The 19,396-nt window shown below is 39.7% G+C and overlaps 1 protein-coding gene across 5 annotated transcripts in view; it reads left to right on the forward strand.

Moving 5' to 3' along the window:
• Positions 1–19,396, forward strand: part of PDLIM5 (PDZ and LIM domain 5) — a 125,909-nt gene that overhangs the window by 88,636 nt on the left and 17,877 nt on the right. For 3 of the 5 annotated variants that reach the window (XM_062637617.1, XM_062637618.1, XM_062637619.1), the window contains 2 exons: positions 587–718; positions 9,129–9,313. In XM_062637617.1, coding sequence (XP_062493601.1) covers positions 587–718; positions 9,129–9,313 — 317 coding nt within the window. The remainder of the gene's footprint in view (positions 1–586; positions 719–9,128; positions 9,314–19,396) is intronic. The other 2 variants (XM_062637620.1, XM_062637622.1) reach the window with 1 other exon arrangement.

The following is a 19,396-nucleotide window of genomic DNA, read 5'->3' on the forward strand; positions in this document are numbered from 1 at the left end:
AATTGTGTTACATGAGTGACAGAGAATAATTACATCTTTGAGTACCTTTTAGGTGCTCTCTGAGTTCCATCTACATCTTTACTGCACTGCTGATTATGAAGGCTTACTTAAACCAGTGGTTTCAAGTTCTTCTCTCATGCATTCATATCTGTAAAAAATTTTTGAGCATGTAATAGATGTATATTTATGTATTTCTAAATTATATAAATGTCCTAATGTTCTGATACATATACTGATATCATAAAACATACACAAACCCATAAATCAATATAGGATGAGAAAGAGATGAAGTAAATGCTATTTTCTAAATCTTTTCTATTTTACTTCATTAACGGTAAAAATAAAATAAGAAAACCTCACACACCAGTGGGTTGTCTTGTGCATCCTCTGTAGCATGTAACCTCCACTTTGGGGATTGTTTATTTAGACGTAACTTCTATACCAGTTATCCTAGGTTCAGTGTCTTCATACTGCTACATAGTTTACAGGCTTTTCCTGAGGGTTTAGGGGTTTTCAGTGGTCCCAGCCAACTTGAACTTGTTTGATCACCTAGCTTGTTTACATGGTCTTTCTAAATGCTTGCTAGACTCTCCGAACCTAGTGTCTACCGCTCACTCTTGGATGCCCTGCTCATCACGCCTGTCGCTAAGCCTCCTTTGCAGGCCATGAGGCCCTCCAGGAAGTCCATGAGTGCTCTGGAGTTGCCAAAGAGCAACAGGTATTATCTGAGTGCGGTGCATGGTTGGCACTTAGGACACGCAGGAAACTGGCTTCTACTTCAAAGCCTTTTTCTGTTGCCTGCACACTTGAAGCAGTCTGCCTGTTGTGGTATTTGGCATGAGGTCACCAACCAAAATCCTACTCGTTTCACCACTTTGCAGAACTAATCTGCACCCTGGTCCTGCTGATGGAGTTTGTGTAAGTCCACCGTACTAAGCAAAGACTTCCTTCCTGGTACTGGGGGCATGCACTGATACGCATGGTACTGTTCGTGTTGCATCACAAACCTCTGAGGGAGGCACTGTCACTCTGAAGAGCTGACTAGAGAAGAAACAAGATATTCTGGCTTGAAACCTCTATCCAAGTGAATTATTTGCAACAGTTCCTTGAGCAAGTAAGTGACACAGTAGGCTGCAACAGTGCTGCAGGAACAAAGGGCTGCTATTTTTCAAAGCTTACTTTTAATGTATAAAATAACTGGCATGTGGTGCAGCAAATAACTATTGAAAATATATTTGCTGTCTAGGCCCTTTGTTTTAGTGCAGATTCTGTCCAGTGCACAGGACTTTCTGTTCTTGTTTCCTGACCGCAGCTGTGTTAACACTCACTTCTGGGGAAAGCTGCTTTTATGTAACTGACTTCAGCCTCAAAGTTGGAAATCTATTTCTTGAGTTGTTTTTTTTACAGGAAAGTATCTATTAAATTGTGCTAAGGAAGAAATAATTGTGGGGTTTCATGTACGTATTTGTATTTTAACAAGAGTAAAACTCTTCTAGACATAAGGCCCAGTTCTAAGTAGAGATGAGATTCACTTGGTGTAGGAACTTGTATTGAGTAAGATGTATTTATTATTTCCATCCTGTTTCATGGCTTCTAAGGTGACCGCAGTCACTAGAAAAGGCTAAAGTACCCCTAGCCTCGGGGAGCAAAAAATGGTACTTATTAGTCACAAACAGACAATCTTACATTTTATTAAAGTTTCTAACATTGTGGCATATCCACTTTTAAAAGAAAAAACTATTAACAGAATTATAGTACTGTAACATGACCTTAAATCTTAATTTACTTTTTGCTGCTAAATGATACTTACCAGGAAGTCTTTTTAGGTATGTATCCAAAGGGAAAACCTCTCCAGGAGTTCTGATACTTGCGCACTACGGATGAAGTCCAGGATGTGCTGCCAGACTTTACTATTTAGCTTTGGTGTTTGTTTGCTGATACTTTAGTAGAGCAAATAATTGTGGTGAAAATGAACTTCCTGACTTCCCTTTTCTTTTTTTCCTTCACTCACTAATATGCACTGGTTTTGGCATAAATGAAGGTAGATTGGTACAAGAATGGGAATCTTTTCGTTCTTTACTCTGAAATTGACTTTATGTTTGCCATTGTCTGCTCCTCATACAAGGAGAAACCCTCCTGGTTTTGAAGTTTTATTTTTTGGAGATGCAAGCACTTATTTCTGCCAGAAAGTTGAGATTCCCAAACTAGCTGCATTCAGTTGCTGTTCCTTGGTACATGGGACTGTCTGTTGGGAAAGGCAGCAAGCAATGGAGAACTTCTTTCATCCTGCCATAGTTAAATTGCAGCCTTGGAGGTTTTTCTTTGTTTTGCTCTTACAACTGGCAGAGCTGCATAGAAATGTGCTGAGAGCCAGGGGGTATACAGGGAGTACAGAAGCCATGTAAGCCTGCCCAGATGACCTTACCAGTATTGGATGTATCAAGATCCAGGTTGAACGGCTTGAAATAAATATCTGTAGATTATTAGGGGGAGTGTTAAATGTTATTTCTAAACATACTAATTTTCTCTTAAACCATTTCAGTAGCCAGGTTATTCTGGTTCAGGTTGCTGCGTGCAGGCTGTGGAATAAAGCAATACAGGAAGTATACAATTTTCAGGCTGTTAGGCACTTCCCAAATAGGATAAGGCCTGAAATTTGGGAAATGTGATGTAGCAGTACCATTAGTCTGGGAATGTTTTGCATAAACTGTATTTTGAAGGATTTTTCCCTGAATAGCTGCTGTTGGTCTAAAGTTATCATCCAGCATACCAGGGTAATGATTTCTGTTTTCCTTATTATTATCCTGAGCCAGTTGCCAGTTGATGGAACCGTAGAAATGAAGCTTTGTGCTGCCTAGTGAATAAGGGAGCACAACCTTTATTGTGTGGCTTGAGAAACATATAGGAAAAGGAGACAAAAGAAGATAATTTTTGAGTACAATTTACTGTCAGTAAGCACGTAAGTACAGTAAGTTCAACAAAGATCAAGCAAAATTAATCAATTCTGCTAGAAAAAAAAAATATAACAGATTTGAAAGAAATGTAGCCAATGAGTGTGTGAAACTAGGTATTAAAATGTCTTTGCACTAGTGTGCATCTCATGACGTATTCTAATATGTACATGAATGTCATGCTAAAGTTTTACATGGCAGCTCACAACACAGTAGTTGATAAGAAAGAACTGAAATCTTATGTCCCATAAGTACAGAAATGAGTATACAACATTGTGTAGTAGAATCACTTGTTAAAAAAACAATTGGCTCAACAATGTAAGGCAAGTAAATTAGCTGAAAACAACTTTGGGGTTTGTGTTCTGGATCTATCTTGTATAACTTTCATGAAAAGGTAATGGGTCTATTTTACCAAGGTAGCTTTGCATTATCTCTGGGGAATATCTCAAGAAGGTTGTAGCTATAGTAAAAGCAGGGGTTTGATTTTGTTCTGCAACAGGGTTGTTACTCCAGAAATATTTCCCTTTTATTCTTCTCTCTTCACTGTTTCTGTTCCAGAAAGCTGGCTGTCTTAAACTGCTCTGCACTGGTTAGCTGTGAGAGAACTTAACCTTCTTTTCTGCCTTAATATTTGTTATTAACTAGTCTGAAGTGTGCTGAACATCCACACATTTTCACTGCCTACCAAACTCCTCAGAAATGGTCCTTTTTTCTTGGTATAGAATCAGCTAGGTTGGAAGAGACCTTTAAGATCATCAAGTCCAACTGTTACTCCAGCACTGCCAGTCCACTGCTAAACCATGTCATTAAGAGCCTCACCTACATGGCTTTTGAATACTTCCAGGGACAGTGATGCATATCTTGCTTCTCTCCACAACTCAAGGAAATGTGTAGCTTTGTCATATAACAGCCATGCAGTCTTTCACTAAGTTTTCATCCTGATGTCAAGCCTTAAGTTTATAGAGGTCCATGTTTTATAACAACATATATGCAGCAGAGAGAATGATGTATTTAATATCCAAGAATTGGGGTCTGCCATAAAATCAAATCACATGGCAAAAATGATGTAAAATGTTGGGAGACGCTAGCAAGAATGGGCATTGACGTGGCTTTTGCTTTATCTTCTTGACACTGTGCCATATACAATTACTTGAAAAGAGGATGGTCTGGCCCTGTGAGATAAACAGTGATGCTGACTCTGGGAGAATTCTTGTTCTGAAAGATGCTTTGAATTGTTTCTATGTAGAGCACTGCTTGTGGAAGGGTTACATAGTCCATTACTGTAACTTGATATGGAAATACCTCCACCCAGATGGCTTTCTCTCCCCTTTATTATTTTATTTTGCATTTTTGTCTTTCTTGGAAGTTGTTGGAACACTGCTAGGTTAACATGAAACGTAAACACCATTTTAGAAAGCTGACTGAGACCGTGGGTTTGCACTAGGGGTGGGAACAAGCTCAGCACTCAGTATTTTCTGTCTTCTGTTTCTCTGTTATTACATCAGAACACCCTTGTATAAAAGGCATATGTATTTGCCCTATTTGTGGGGTTTTGTTCTCATTCTCATACCTTTTTCTGGCCTCCTGTACCTGTCTTCAGCTAATGTGTGTTTTGATACTGGACAAAATACATCATGTGATGTGTATGACTTAACACATCTTAAACCAAGAAATTTTGATCTGAGATTTGAGTTTATCTCAGCTGTGCTAATACCTTGCTGTAAAGCTCTGCAGAATCATCTGCTTGACAGTTTACTTGGTCTTAGGGCAGACAGATCATTCTTTGAAGTTGCAGTTTCTTTAATACAAATGTTTCAAAAAATTCTCTTTCTCCCCCCCCTTCCCCTCCTTCAGTGCTATACCAAGTACTATGAATATGTTAGAAGCTGTTTATTCAGGTTTCAGCAGCGTGCTCTATGCCTGCGTGGAGTTAACAGACAACAGGCAGCTGTGTGTAAGGCAAGGGAAGTCTTACATTTTTTGTCACACTGTTTTGGTTTTAGAAGCCATAAAGCAGAATCAAGGTTACCACATTCCACTTGGTTGTGCCAGAAACCAAGAAGAGTGATTTGCTCACATCTTTTTTTTGTCATGAAATTTTTACTACTCTTAAGGGAAAATAACCTCACAGAATTCCTGGCTATCAGAAGAAAGCATTTACAGACTTTCTCTTAGATACTCCGTGACCTCTTCTGTCAGCAAGCTTCCTTAGATCACAGAGTTCCTGACTCACACAGTCATCCTGGACAAGTGGGAGTTAAAAGTATCATTTATAATCCAGAGATGTAATAGGAAAATACTGATCTACTAGACTGAGGTTGTGGCTCAAGTGATGATGATTACAGATGGATAACCTGGTATTTTGGGCTTCCATGAGAAAAAAGGTCCACCTAGACCTTTTTGAATCTGCTTGGGAAAGTCTGAGAGGCTTGGCCTTTGTCAGCATTTTAGAGGTGTTAGAAGTTACACTACAAAAAACTGTATTCATTTTTAGATAGGACCATAGCTTCTCCTTTGGCTAATAACAACATGACACATAGTCACCTTCTCTAAAGCATGTGTAAAGAAATTCTAGGCAGCCTTATACAGGAGTTCCCATGGAAGGATGGAGGGAGTTCAGGCATCTATAGCCCCAGACCATGTGATTTTCTTCTGTTGGATTGTAGGGGAAGCAGGGCATCAAAACCTCTGACTACGTTCAGAAGGGTTTTCCAGTGCAAATTCCTTAAAATGCATTTGAAATGTGTTCATCCTTGTCTTGAAGCACCTGATTTTGAGAAGAAAGCAGCTGTGGTATGGAGGCAAATATCCCAGTGTGGTCTCTGAAAAACTGGTGCTCATTTCACATGTCAACTGGACCTGCTTCTTTCTCTGCAGGTTTCTTGCCTCTATAGCATCCATGAAGTTCTCGGTGCCATGTCCAGCAATGGGACAGTCATCTGGCATGTCTTTTCCTCCCTGTCCTCCTACCAAAAGCCAGGGTGTAATACAGTGGTTTATATACAGTGTAAAACAACAGAGGAATTATTACTTGCTTTGTAGTTTTTTTTTCCACAGTACTTTTGTTGATCAGGAGGGGCAAGTCTGAGGAGCCTGTTGTGAGCTCTGGATAAAGTTTGCACTGGCACTGGAGCCCTGTGTGTGTCCCCAGGTCTCAGACCGGCATACCAGGAAGTTCTTTATTTTCTGTACCTGTCCTTACTCTGATAGAATGAGGCTGCACTCTGCGGTAGGAATTGTTCATGGAAGTTCAGGAGATGTGTCATGTACTAGCCAGCATGTATCAAAGGCAGAGAGGAGTCTTTGGCTTGTTCCTTTGCTGGACTTTGTCTTTCTTAAAAGGAATGTGGCTCTTGGTTACATTCGTTTTCATAATGGAAACCTTTCATTTTTGCTATAAGTATTCATCAGGTGGAAGAGTAATAACAGTTATGAAACAGAGGTAAAAGGTTAAAGCTAGAGTTAGAAGGTAGGCTTGTCATTAATAATAGTAGACGTGTTTTGACATCAAAATGTGCTTGACCTGAACCTGGCCTATGAGTGTCATCTGGGAAGTCTGAGAAAGCTATTCGTGTGAAACTTGGTAAATACATAAGGTTTATCATTCCTCCTTCAGCTTTCTAGTGATGACACTGTAAAACAGATGGGAGCTCTCTTCCATGACCCATTCATTTTCTTAAATTTCTGTATATTTTTTTTTCTCTTCAAACCATGTATTTTCTAGGTAATGAATCTTGTACAATATCCTAGTGAATTACAAAAATACTAGCTGGGCTAATTGTGGGTATTTTACAGCCGCTTTGTAGAGGGTAAGGTAAGTGTGCTTCTGAAAAGACATAGCTATATTTATAAAGTGGGTAAAAATAATTGGAGTTTGAGTGTTTTTCAGTGTAGAAGAACATAAAGTAAAATGTTGAGGAATTAATCTTGAAGCATGAATTTGAAGAAGCTTAGCATTAGCAAGGGTGCAGCCACTTGTTTGAAAGTGAGACGAAGATGCATTTCTCTCTCTCAGTGGAGAACACTGCATGTGCACTCCCAGGCAATTGTGTGATTAGAGGCTGTAATGCAGGAAAACAGTGCATGAGCACCTCAGCCATTTCTACATTTTTTTCTATCCTTCTCCTGCCTAAAAGATACTCTTTTTACTTGTCTTGCATCCATTTTTGCTTGTTGAGTAGCTTCTTCTGTGTAACGCAGAAGCCCTGGCAGCAGGGTTTTCTTATTTAGGACAGATTATTTATATTATTTATGATTTACGTGTTCCAGACAAAGGCAGTTAAAGAGATGCTATGTTTGAAAAGTGGTTTGATAAGTGGATGCATTGTTTGGATGGAGAAGGAGGAAACTGTTTTTAGGATCAACAGTGTTTTGAGGAATTCTTTAAGTTGTAATGGGGCTTGGACCTGAAGCATCAAACATAGGTTATGTGTCAGATGTACTCAACAGTACAGAAGGGCGCTTCTGTGACACTGAAGTTACAGCCTTGTACTTTTTTCATAGTGGAAGCCAGTCCTAAACTGCCTTGTCATCTTCACCCACTGAGCTGCTTCCTCATGTCAGAGAATGTCTTCCTATCCTTTTTCTGTCAGTCTGCAACAGTGCTTTTATGCAGTGTATCTCTGCTGCCTCAGAATTTTGTTAAAAGACCTGGATCCTAAGCTTTTAAGGAGCCTAAAGTGTACCTTGAGTGCCTCTGTTTTCACAAATGTCTTTAAATATCTTTTAAAATGAAAATGTAACAGAATGCAAAGTCTCACTTTGTGCTTCACTGGGTTTGTGCACACTGCATATAGCAAATCCATCAATGTCAGGCAAGCTTCCACTGTTCCCAAAAGCCTACAAATGCAATAGCTGTTACTCATTAAACTGAACATTCATATATATTCTCTAAACTGTGAATATGTTTTTTCATCCATTACCAAGAAAAGATTCTAAATGCATCAGTTATTAACCCTGTAAATCTAGACACAAAAAATCAGGGTTATGAACTTGCTTTTTGACCTCTCAGTGTGTTCAAGTTCTTGCATGTCATATGGGCAGGGCAATATTGTGCTGGTGTAATACTTGTAGAGCAAAAATAGCTCAAGGATTTTTACTTTATGAACTTGGCACAGTCTGTAATTCTGTGAATGACCCTGGTGAAATATGCACGATGCACATGTGCTGTAAATTGTTTTTTCTTAAATACAGGAAAGAATACAAGGCTTCTAATGTGTTGGCTGATGTGTTTCCAGATTGCACAAAATATGTATTTAGAATTGTGCTTTGGCTGTATTGCACAACATTATTGAGTTAACTTCTTGTTTTTGTGATCTTCTTGGTTTGCAAATGACCTTCATTAGCAATTACTCTTCTACTTCTAAGGTTTTCAATAAAAATTTTTGTTTTCAGCTTCTGAAAGGCAAATATCCATTATACCAATACTATTACAGTGCATAAAAAATTGTTATGGATAACTTTCTCATTCTTGAACAGCCTCTGGAAATGAGAAATGAAAATTTTTCTGGCAGGCAATGTAATTAGTGGCCATATACATTCTACATGAATTGTGATTAAGTACAGTTTTCATCATCCATGGTTTATAAATAGCTGAAAGAGTTCTGCTAACCCTGGAAAATGTAAAAGCAACTGTAAGCTGCTCTAAAGAGGCAATATAAAATATTGTTTAATGAATGAAGAAACTTGCAGCTCTTTTAAAATACTTAATTTTTTGGAGGCACAGTGGCGCATAGAAGAAAATTGCATTTAATTAAAGCGCTTTTAGATAGATAATTTTATTAAGATCTACAAGTATAATCTGACTGAGTATTTGTCTACTCTCCAAGAAAAAAAGAAGTATTGGAAAAGTCTAGGAGTGTACAAACTTTACAGTAAGGGATCTGCTTTAACTTGTGTCATGCCAACAATTATTGTAAATGGAAATTGTGAAGGGATTTAGTTGTCTATATTGAATTTTGGCAGGAATTACTCAAATGTGCAGTTCTTGGGGGTCAGAAAAAGCTTAAAAATGCAGCTTCCCCAGCATTGTCCTGGGATGATCACCCCAGCATTGGTGATGGCAGAGTAGTGAGTGCAGCTCTGTTGCACCAGGGTGTCACTCCGCATCTCCAGTTCATTGATTCTCTTGGTCTAGCAGGAAATGCATTTTATTTTCTCCTCTTCATTTCTGAACAGTGATTCCGTGGAGGCTGCCCAGCCTGCTGCTTTTACGGCATCCTCGTCAGCGAACATGCTTGCCCACCAAGAAAACATGGACACGAGATCTGCTACCGCCAGCACTGCATCTGCTGCCGGTCTCAAGCCAACAGGAGCCCCAGGTGCTGCCAAGTACTCGGGCTTGCAGCCTGCAAGCCAAGCAGGTAAATTCCAGGGAGGCTTTTTCTTGTTCACTTAAAGAGGCTTGGATAGCTCAGGAAAAAATATTTCACCTTCGGTGTAAAAGCAACAGTCTTCAAATGGCTGCATGTGTGTTTTGAGCACAAGCCAGTTTGTTTAGGAGAGAGGAGAAGAAAACCAAATTTAGCAGTTTTAGTAAACCACTAGCCCTTTGTAAGTTACCTCATAGATGTAATTGGTTTCACAAACAAGCAAAGTCAGATGTCCGTGACTTCTATCAAAAGCATATATGTCAGTCAAACATATATATGTGTATATATACATATACGTACACAGACCCCTCAGTTTCAACTTGGCACTTCCCATGTGACCTCAAATTTCATGCTGTTTCAGGGGTGGGAATATCAACAGACAAGTGTTTTCCAAGTGATCTTTTCTGAAGTTAATTGCAAAAAATCAAATCAAAACAAAAAAAAACCACCCAAACCAAAACTAAAACGTTAGAGTGGTCATGTATCTGATATTTGTAGGGTTTATGTGAGAAGAGTGCCAGAGTATTGCATAGGTTTGTGATAGGAGATTTGTTTAAATAGGTTTTCTTGCAAGTACAATGTACATAGCTACCTACAGGCTTTGAATGTAGCTTGGTGATTCTTGCCCCTTTAAACCCACACCAAAATGTCTTATGCCTGGAAAGCATGCCGTTTCCGTCATGAATTTCAAAGGATCTGGGAAATCTGTACTGCTAATTAAGCTTTAACTGTCATTCTTGTAAGAATGAGATTAATATCCTTGATACTCTTCTGACTTTTTTTAGTTCTACTGTTAAGGGTTTTCTGTCTTTAGAAGTGTATTTTAAAAGTATATCCAGTCCAGAAAGGGAACTGCAGAGGCCCTAGCTTAAAAGTAAATATAAAACATATGGTGTTAACGCCGTGTGTTTTGTAACGGCTTTGGCACATCTGGCTCAATTACTGTTGTGCTTGGTAACAAATATATGTATTTTATTTGGATATGCAGTTCTGCTACCAAGCCTCAAGATGGCAATACACTGTCATTTCTATACTTCCCTGTCAAATACCGAGTATATTCTTAAGGTCAAAGTAAAGATATATTTAAATTTAGATCGGTTTAATTCTAGCATTGTTTCACTTCTTTGAGTTAGATATCATTAGAGGAAAAAAACCTCAACTTTTTGAAAGTTACATTTTTCATAGTAGGTGTACTTAAGGCAAATGTCTGTGGAAATAAGTTGAAGTTTTGTAAGTGACTGAGTGTGCTTCATGTTTGATGTAATTCTCTGAGTTACCAAGTGATAATTTTATTTCACTTGCACAGAAATCACCTGTCAGCTTGGGGTTTTGGTAGTACTACAGCCATTTTCAGTGTGTTTGTAGGTGTGTCATTGTTAAAACCTACTAGCATGCCTTAGTACTAATACAAGTCTAATGTTTGAAACAGACTTTTTAAGTGACAGACACATGAAGGAGAAAGATTTTAGATTTTTAATTTAGGATTAATTAATCCAATTACAGTTGATTTCATACTTCTCCAAAAATCTGTGCCCATGCTCTTGGATAATGTTAAAAATCTCTTCACAAAGAGGTACTAAGTCGGTAGATAAGGGGGGAAGCCAGGCAGAGAGTTTCTGAGGCTTATGTTGCAGAACACCTTACCAGAAAACTTTGGAAATTTATACTGGTGCAAAAGCAAGTGGACGGCAATGGTCGTGAGGATGTCAGCTCTGCACTACCTTGCTGTAGGGTCCTGAGATGCACTGCTTAACTTCCAAAGGAGCAAAGTCATTACCTCCTCCAAAAATATTTGGGGATCCAGAAGTAAAAACTGTAGGAGAAAGGGGCATTGAAAACTCTTAAGTTTCTTAAAATAGTAAAGTATGGGGAGCAAAACACAACAGAGAGAATGGCAGTGCCCAGGAGTTAACAGGGGCAGGAGAAGATAGGATGTCAAGGATGCCAGAGGAGCTCTATTAGCATTTGCATCTCAGGAGTGTGAGGAGTCACGCACTGCCCCAGGAAGCTGGTCCCAGATGAGGAGCTGCTTGCTGCAACAGTGAGGAAGAACAGGCTGTTTGGAGATGTCAAAATAATCTTGGGTTTTGTTCATCTTTTACATTATGTGACTTCATCAGTCTGAAGGCACCTTCATCTTACAGCAGAGTTTGCAAATGAGTAAAGAAATGACAGACCTAGTGTGCCTGCTAGCCTGATTTCTGACTTGAAAGAAAATGTTTTGTGATTTGATTAAAATTCCAACAGTTGCCAAGGTGCCGGAGGCTTGTCCAGAGGTTATCTGACAGGTTTCACTGAAGGTCTGCCCTGTAAACCTGCCCTAGGCTCACCTCAGGTTTAATATGCCATGCATTACCCATGTCATTCAAGAAGTCGGTAACGCAAAACTAGAAGATAGGAGAGACTTGAGCATGGTTACAGCAGAGATGGACTCAGCATCTATTTCTCAGGCCTATATTTTACAAAAATAAAAGCATTTGGTGTACATGAGTTTACTCAGAATGGCTGAACCCAGCAGTCCGACAGGTAAAACTGTTGCAATAGTTGAGTGTTGATAAAATTAGTCAGATGTTGAAGAAAAAGAAAGACTAGAACTGTTTCTGCTGTTTGTTTGCAGTCTGTGAGCATAAAGTTTTCTTTAAATTGCCAGTGCTTCACAAGCCAAACAAAATTTGGCTTCATAGGTCTTATGCCTGACAAAATTTTAAACAAACCCCCCAAGATTTCATAGTTGCAGTCTAGCTTAGGAAATAATTAGAAAGAAAACATAATATCATATAAATGTGTATATCAGCATGCTATTAATAGCATGCTTATTTGTAGTGCAGTTTTGTAGCTCTAATAGCGCTCACCCTTCTAATGAATATTGTATGTAACACCAAGTTGTTTCCATAGCAAAGCAGGCATGTCACAGGATTTTGTTTGTCTGGGGAAGCTGTAATCGGCTGTTTGATGGCGTGGCATGGATATTACCAGTGATTTTATTTATTAAGAAATGTAACTACACAGATAAGTCATTTGGTCAGACAGCATCTTTTTGTTTATTGTCTGGAATCTCCCTTTCTTGTATAGGCCACCAGAGAATGCCCTTATGGTTGATTTATTTATTTATTTAATTAATTAATTAAAAGTAGCATGGTTTCTTGTTTTGTTTTTGGTGGGTTTTGGTTGGGTTTTCGAGATTGTTCAGAGATGCCTAAAGGTGTCAGAGGGTTTCTGTTGGAACTGAACGCCTCTATTTCATGACCTAGCAAGAAAATGGTGTAGGGGAAAAAGATGGTCTGAAATAAATAGCTGAGATTGTGAGCCTGGAGGTGCTTCAAGTACTGGGTTTCTCTGTAGAGAAGTCAGTCGTGATCCAAGAGATCTCGCAGTGATAGAACCCTTAGAGCTGAAGTATCCTCATCTGCTGCTGCACTCGTGGGTTACCCACAAATATACTACACTAGTCACCCACTGTGAAGGTAACAGAGGTTTTATTCTCCTCTGGAATAGAATCCTGGTATTACAGGATTCCTGAGTGGTTTGGTAGAGAAAATGAGGGGTGATTGCCTTTTGTTTTCTTTTAAGGCATGGGTAAGAAGGTGGATAAGCAGGATAAAAGCCTGGCTTGTCAACAAATGAACAAATAAAGTCTCACCTTTGGCACACAGGATGCATGAGGAGTTGAAGATGGGGAGCATGTGAGGGGTGCAGCAGTGCCGTTAGCCTGGAGAGTGGTTTCCAGATAACTCATTTGCTACCAGCCTCTCTTGTCTGTGCTGTTGATTTTTTCAGCTGTTGAAAAAAAGTCTCATTGTGGCTGTTACTGTGTGTTAAGTGTACAGGCTAGAATTTATAACAGTTCTTACTTCATTTCTGTTGAGCTGTGATGCTCTGTTCACCCTCCAAAGGGAAAAGCTTTTTACCAGATTATATCCAATTTAAAAAAAACCTACTCAGAACATCCTAGCTACCTCACAGTGAGTCATTCTACTATTTGATAGCTGTTACCCTCTGCTTATGTACCATAGCTCACCCCAAGGAACCCCAAAGCATTTTCCAGTCCTGGTACCATGTGCAAGCACATGATGCACACACAGGAATGGTGTTTGCCCACCACTGCTACGCAGTCACTTCTTGGGTGAAACGTAACAGCTGCTTGTCAGCACACTGTAATACTCCATGGCATCTTGAAAGGAAGTGAATAGCACCGTGGCAAATTGAAACTGCTGGGATAATTGAAGAAAGTATAATTATGCAGTAAATGCAGTGACACAAACTGGAGTTTGGCCAGGAGATGAACTGTTCTTGCAAAAAGAGCAGCAGGATCTGCGATGGTCAGAAGTGGCCAGGACTTACAGTGTTGCATTTCTCACACAAAAATGCCCCCACTTTGTGGCATCTTCAGAAGGCTGTTGTTGGCAGGGGAGCTGCTGGTGCAGTGGGACCAGAGAGGCTGGGTACCAGGCATGACACTGCAGTGTGCTCCATGCAAGAGCTCAGCAGGCAGCATCCTGCTTCACTCTTGGGGGTCTGTTTGGATCATGGGTATCTCATGGTGAACTGGTACAGCTGGTGACCAGAAAAGCTGGTTTGCTTCTTGGAGAGGAGGGCTTATTGTAATTGATGACCTTTGTTCCCCCTAGGCATAGACAGCTGAGTTACAAAGATGGGATGGGGGTGGGTTGTGTTAGAAGTGTCTGAAGCTTGCAGTTTTAAGCGACCAGTTACTTGCCTGTGCCAGTTTCCATATTCCCAGGGTTTCTCTCAGCCTGATACCACTGGGATATATAATCCCCTTCCAGTAGAGCTGCTTGGGAATGTCAGCATATTCTGCAATACCCACAACTGTCAGTTGCCTAATCCCGAGCCAACACATGTGTTAAGCACATGCTTCCTTCAGCAGAGGGAACGCATTTGGAAGCTGACTGTAAGCATAGAAAAATTCTGCTCTTTCCTTGCAGTTGTTTTCATGTGTTTGATATACTTGCGTTTACCATCTCTGCATGCTGCTTTGCTGTATTTTTTTTTATATATATTCTATTTCCTTGATAATATTAGCAGTATAAAGCAGAAGAAAATATAAGCCTTCTCCTAGGTGTGATTTGACATCTTCTCCTACATATACTGACAGTTTGGGTCTTTGTCTCCTTCCTTGCCACTTATTCTGTAAAGGTTTGTTAAGGAAAATGGGATAAAAATCCAGAATGTATCAGGTGGGGGAGGCTGGCCATCAGGTCAAACAGTATGAAGCTGGGGAGAGGGAGGAAGGCACTGAGATTTATTTTAAGTAGCCAGTAAGCCTTTGCTGGAAGTCCGTAAAGGATGGACTGCAGCACTTTCTGTCCTGGTCACCTTTGATTTTCTGTGTTTCATTTTTAATTACCCCAGCCCCTATCTCAGTTCTGTTGACCTTACAGGCCACCTTAACTGGGTAAGTTAAGTTGATGGCCCATCAGTCTTTTGTGGGGAAAAGGCAACTGAATTATTGTATCAGCATCACCTTGTTCATAACCTCCTCCAATTTTGTTTTCTAGTATACTCTCATCCCAATTTTTTTCTTTGTAGAACAGGAAATTAAAGGCAGGGCTAATGATTACAGGGGTTTAAGGAACTATGTACCCATTGAGGACAATGGTGTGATCTTGGGGAAGAAACTGGAGTAGCAAGTTGTCAAGCCAAGTACTTATATATACTTATACTGCTAGACACAGTCTCAAAATATGAATAGTTCCAGTACTTTTCATCGAAAAAGATTGTTAATGATTGCTCCTTCCGTGATGCAATTACCATTCATAGAAGCAGAAAGCCTTGTCCATAAAAGTGGTATGATTGACAGGTCAAAACACACAAGCTTCCTGGTCCTGGTATATGAACTGTTATTCTTATTAATTTTTCATCTAATCTAAGTGATTATATCACTATGTGACAGCGAACCACAAGAATTTATTCTTATGAGTTATGTTAAGTCACCTAGCCAAGCAAAACCCATTGTGAAACCAGAGTAATTTATAAATGTCAGCCTTAATTTGATGGTAGTATGAAACTGTAACTACTGCAGACATGGTGAAAAAATGATTATGTGTCTGAAACTTAAATGTTTATATGCAAGAAGTAAATAGTAATGATGCAAAAATGGACCACCCACTTCTTGAAGGCTGAATGACCTGGTGTACCTCGCTACAGGATTTGCTGAACAGAAACTCGGCTTTGTGTTACAAATAAGACCTTTGACAATTTCCATGTGATTTGATGTTGCTGAATTCATATGCTATTGCACCAAGCTGTGTACTTAAACTAATCGCATACATAAATCAGATCGACGCATGTTCCTTTCTCTAGTTATTTGAACAGAGGTGAAGAGATTGTTTCTCTCTGTGATTATTTCACACCCATTGAGTGGGAACATTCACTAACTTTCAAAATTAGATGCTCATCACCTTTGATTTGTTACAAAGCTACTAGCCCACTGGGCTGACTTGCCAGATCAGTTCACCTCCATTCGCTAGTGCCAACTCAGAGCAGTAATGTGTTCTGTTCAGATGTACAGGTGTAAAACATCCAAGAATTATGCCTAATATTTGTTCAACAAATGAAAAGTCAATATTCCTCTGGTAAATGCATTCTTATCAGTATTCAATGTTAAACATCAGCTCCATGAAACAGGCAGATAATCTGTATATGAATGAGACTGGGCAGTCCTGCTCTCCGCAGGCATAGTCAAGCTGTCGCAGTCAGAAGAGGAGCTTAAAAGCAAGGGAGGCAAAATGTTACCTGCAGAATGCCACCAAATGGGTTTCTACATCCTCACTCCAGAGAAATGAAACACTATTGTACAGATCTTCATTTTCTCTTCCTCTTCAAGGCACGTTTTCTGTAAAAGCGACTCCGGTTGTGGCAAATTTGTTATGGTATGTGATGTAACAAATCACATGGAGATAGGCTGAAGAGAGCCAAACCCACCATACTCATTTTAATTAAGATGCTTTACAGCTAATTCAGCCGGAGCCTTTCCAGTTGAAAGGCTGATTGCTGCCACAGGAACTAGTCCCTTCAGTTGCAGGGGTTGTTGAAATTGGGTCCGGGTGGCACCTGTTGTGATTTTCCACGGGGTTACATACCAGCCTTCGTCAGCATTTAAAGACATGATAATGGTTTAATCCTTCCTGTTCTGCTTTTAATCAGTGGCAGGGGTTTAGCTCTGACGGTATTTCCAAAACTCCGTAAGAAACAAAAGGAAAACGCTGAACACAGAGGTTTCGGGGGTGGGTGGGTGGATTTTGTGGTTTTGTTTTTTTTTTAACTTCCCTCTTGCTTGTCCTGTAGCTTTCTCCATTGAACTTCTGCGATTTCATATGGGCCTGGGAGTGGATGGGGTGTTACATACAGCTAATGTAACAAGCTGACAGCCGAGCTTTTCAGACACATTGCTTCATCCGGCCATCTGTTTGGTTTGGAGGGAAGGAAGAGGAAGATTTCTTACTCTACAGATATATTAAGAGAAGTCAGAAAATTGGATGTATGAAGCTTTATATTTTCCATTTATAATACAGTAGTTTGATAGCAGTGTATAAATCACTGAGTTAGAACACTTTAAAATGAAGTTCTGGCACTCCCACTGCTTAAAGTAGCATTGTTATTTATAGATATTACATGAAGTCTGATGTTATGTTTAAGTGAGCATTAAACAGTTCAGGCTGTTGTATTGTTGCTATGCACCAGAGAACCTCTGTCAAAGTGACTTTGGCACCACCACGTATCTGCCTTTCTCCCTTTGTCTTCCAAACCTTTTGCCAGTGTTTGCAGTTATCCATGTGCTCAGTGATGGAACAGCCTATTGTTAGTTCCACGAGGGCAAAGTCACACTGGGATTTTTGAAAAAGAAAAAAAGGCAGTTCTTTACCTTGCCTAAAACTTTGTTAAATATTAAACTAGCCATACCAAGGAGTTTAGTGAAAGCAAACACTGAGGGTTTGCTTAACTTAAACCTAATAAAGTAGAAAGTTAATAGTCAGGTACAGAATGTTTTCTGTTTTAGAAAAGCCAGCTATGACAATGCACAAGAGCGAATCAACAGAGTAATTGAAGATTTAATTAAGGAGTGTGAAGGTGAAGTGAAGCCTGGAAACCTCTGAAATTTGTCCACTAAGCTTTTCTCATGACTTGTGGAGAACCCAAATGTCTTTGGCACTTGGGGTAGAATAGCTCCTGATGGGGTGTATAATTCATACAAATTATTTATTGTATTTAATTATCATAATTTGTAATTCTTCTGAGCACTCACAAAAGTTGCTGTGCTCTGTCCTGTTTCAAGCAACAAAGGTAGTGCCCAGAAAATATGTGGTTCTGAGATTGTGTCATAAGGCAGCTGGAGTGGTTTCCTTTTCCATCCCCATGCAGTCATCATTTTCAATTAAAAATGTGTGTGCACCCCCCCAGACTATAGGTACCAAGTCACCCCCCCCCCCCCAGCACTCTTTGCAGAACAGAGCTGCTGATGGGATCCAAAATCATATATGTAAAATGTAAAAAGCAAAGTATAAAGCATAAACCACAGGAGAGCTCAGACTGATTGCCAAGAGTTGAGAAGTCTTTGCTTAGATTGGGTGTAATAACATGTACCTACCTTGTTATTACTGGTATGCCCTGGTAAAAGCCTCTCATTGCGAGAAAAAACACTTGCATAATTTTTCCAGGCCTCATATTTTTCTTTAAATCGTGTGGTTGCGTTTCAGTCTGAAAGGTTTCCAAGGGAATAGGGAGGAGAAAGGAGAGGAGGAGAATGTCCCCTTCCTCTCTGCCTGCAGAAAAAGTATCTTGTCCAGTACAGGAGTGTTAAACTTGCTGTTTAAGTCACAGGGATATTTGGGAACCATCACTGTTCATTCTAAACAAGAAAACAGACCTAATATATGAAATTCGGTAGCTACAAGAGGTGGATTATTGTTGGAAAAGAATACTGAGGATTCATACAGATTTTAAGTAGGGAACTACTGGGGGGGGGGGGGGGGTGTTAAAGAAAAGAAAAACAACAAACAAGCTGACAAAACAAAAGCTCTAAATGCCATCACAAACAAAAAATTCTCCGTGGGTTGCAGTGGAAGTAATGAAACTTTGGTAGAATCACTAGAGTGTTAAAGGCACGTTTGTGGTCTGTGGAAAGACATAAGTGGGCAATAAAAGCTGTCCTCCAACTGGTGTTCAGATGGGAATGAGGAAGATAAAAGACTGAGGCAAGTCAGCCAGGGAGAAAGGGAGAATGATCTATGGTGAAAAGAAGTCTAGCAGAACTACTGCTGAAGGTTTACAAAGAAAGGCACATAATAAATGTGGTGAAATAGTTGTTAGCGTACTTCACCGGTGTATTTTCTTCAATAAGAATATGGATCTAAAGGCAGTGGAACCAAACTGACTCCTCTTCTTTAAAATGAAAAAATCTGAACTGAAAGAAACTTGAGTCTGCTTCAGAACAAGAAGAGGGGGGAATAATACTGCGCAAGACCAGTAAGGTCTTCATGTTAATACTAACAAAGAGAAAAATACCCCTTGAGAGAAAAGGGGTATATTTTGCTGTGGGGACAAATTGTGAGCGTGGGCAGGGAGCTTCCTGGCTTGACACTTGCCTCAGGAGATGGAAGAAGAAAGTGCTTAATAAAATTCTTTAAAATCTTACTTTTCAAGGATTTTTGAGCCGAAAGCAACCTTTTCTGTCTCGGATCCCAGATAGATTAGCTACTGTTCCCATTCTAGAATGATAGGGTCTCTTCTAATGATCTGTGACTGGTTTCTTCTCCCAAATAACAAGTGAGAGGACAAAAGGTAATGGCCTCAAGCTGCACCAGGGGAGGTTTAGATTGGATATTAGGAAAAATTTCTTCACTGAAAGGGTGGTCAGGCATTGGAACAGGCTGCCCAGGGCAGTGGTGGAATCAGTGCCTCTGGAATTGTTCAAAAACCATGTAGATGAGGCCCTTGGTGACATGATTTAGTGGTGGACCTGGCAGTCCTGGTGTAACATTTGGATTTGATGATCTTAAAGTTCTTTTCCAATCTAGTTGATTCTCTGATTCTATTACTGTATGATAGGAGACC

The sequence above is a fragment of the Pezoporus occidentalis genome, unplaced genomic scaffold (assembly GCF_034315485.1).
Source record: "Pezoporus occidentalis ecotype Australia unplaced genomic scaffold, CSIRO_AGI_Poc_V1 ctg53, whole genome shotgun sequence".
In the NCBI taxonomy this organism is placed as follows: domain Eukaryota; kingdom Metazoa; phylum Chordata; class Aves; order Psittaciformes; family Psittacidae; genus Pezoporus; species Pezoporus occidentalis.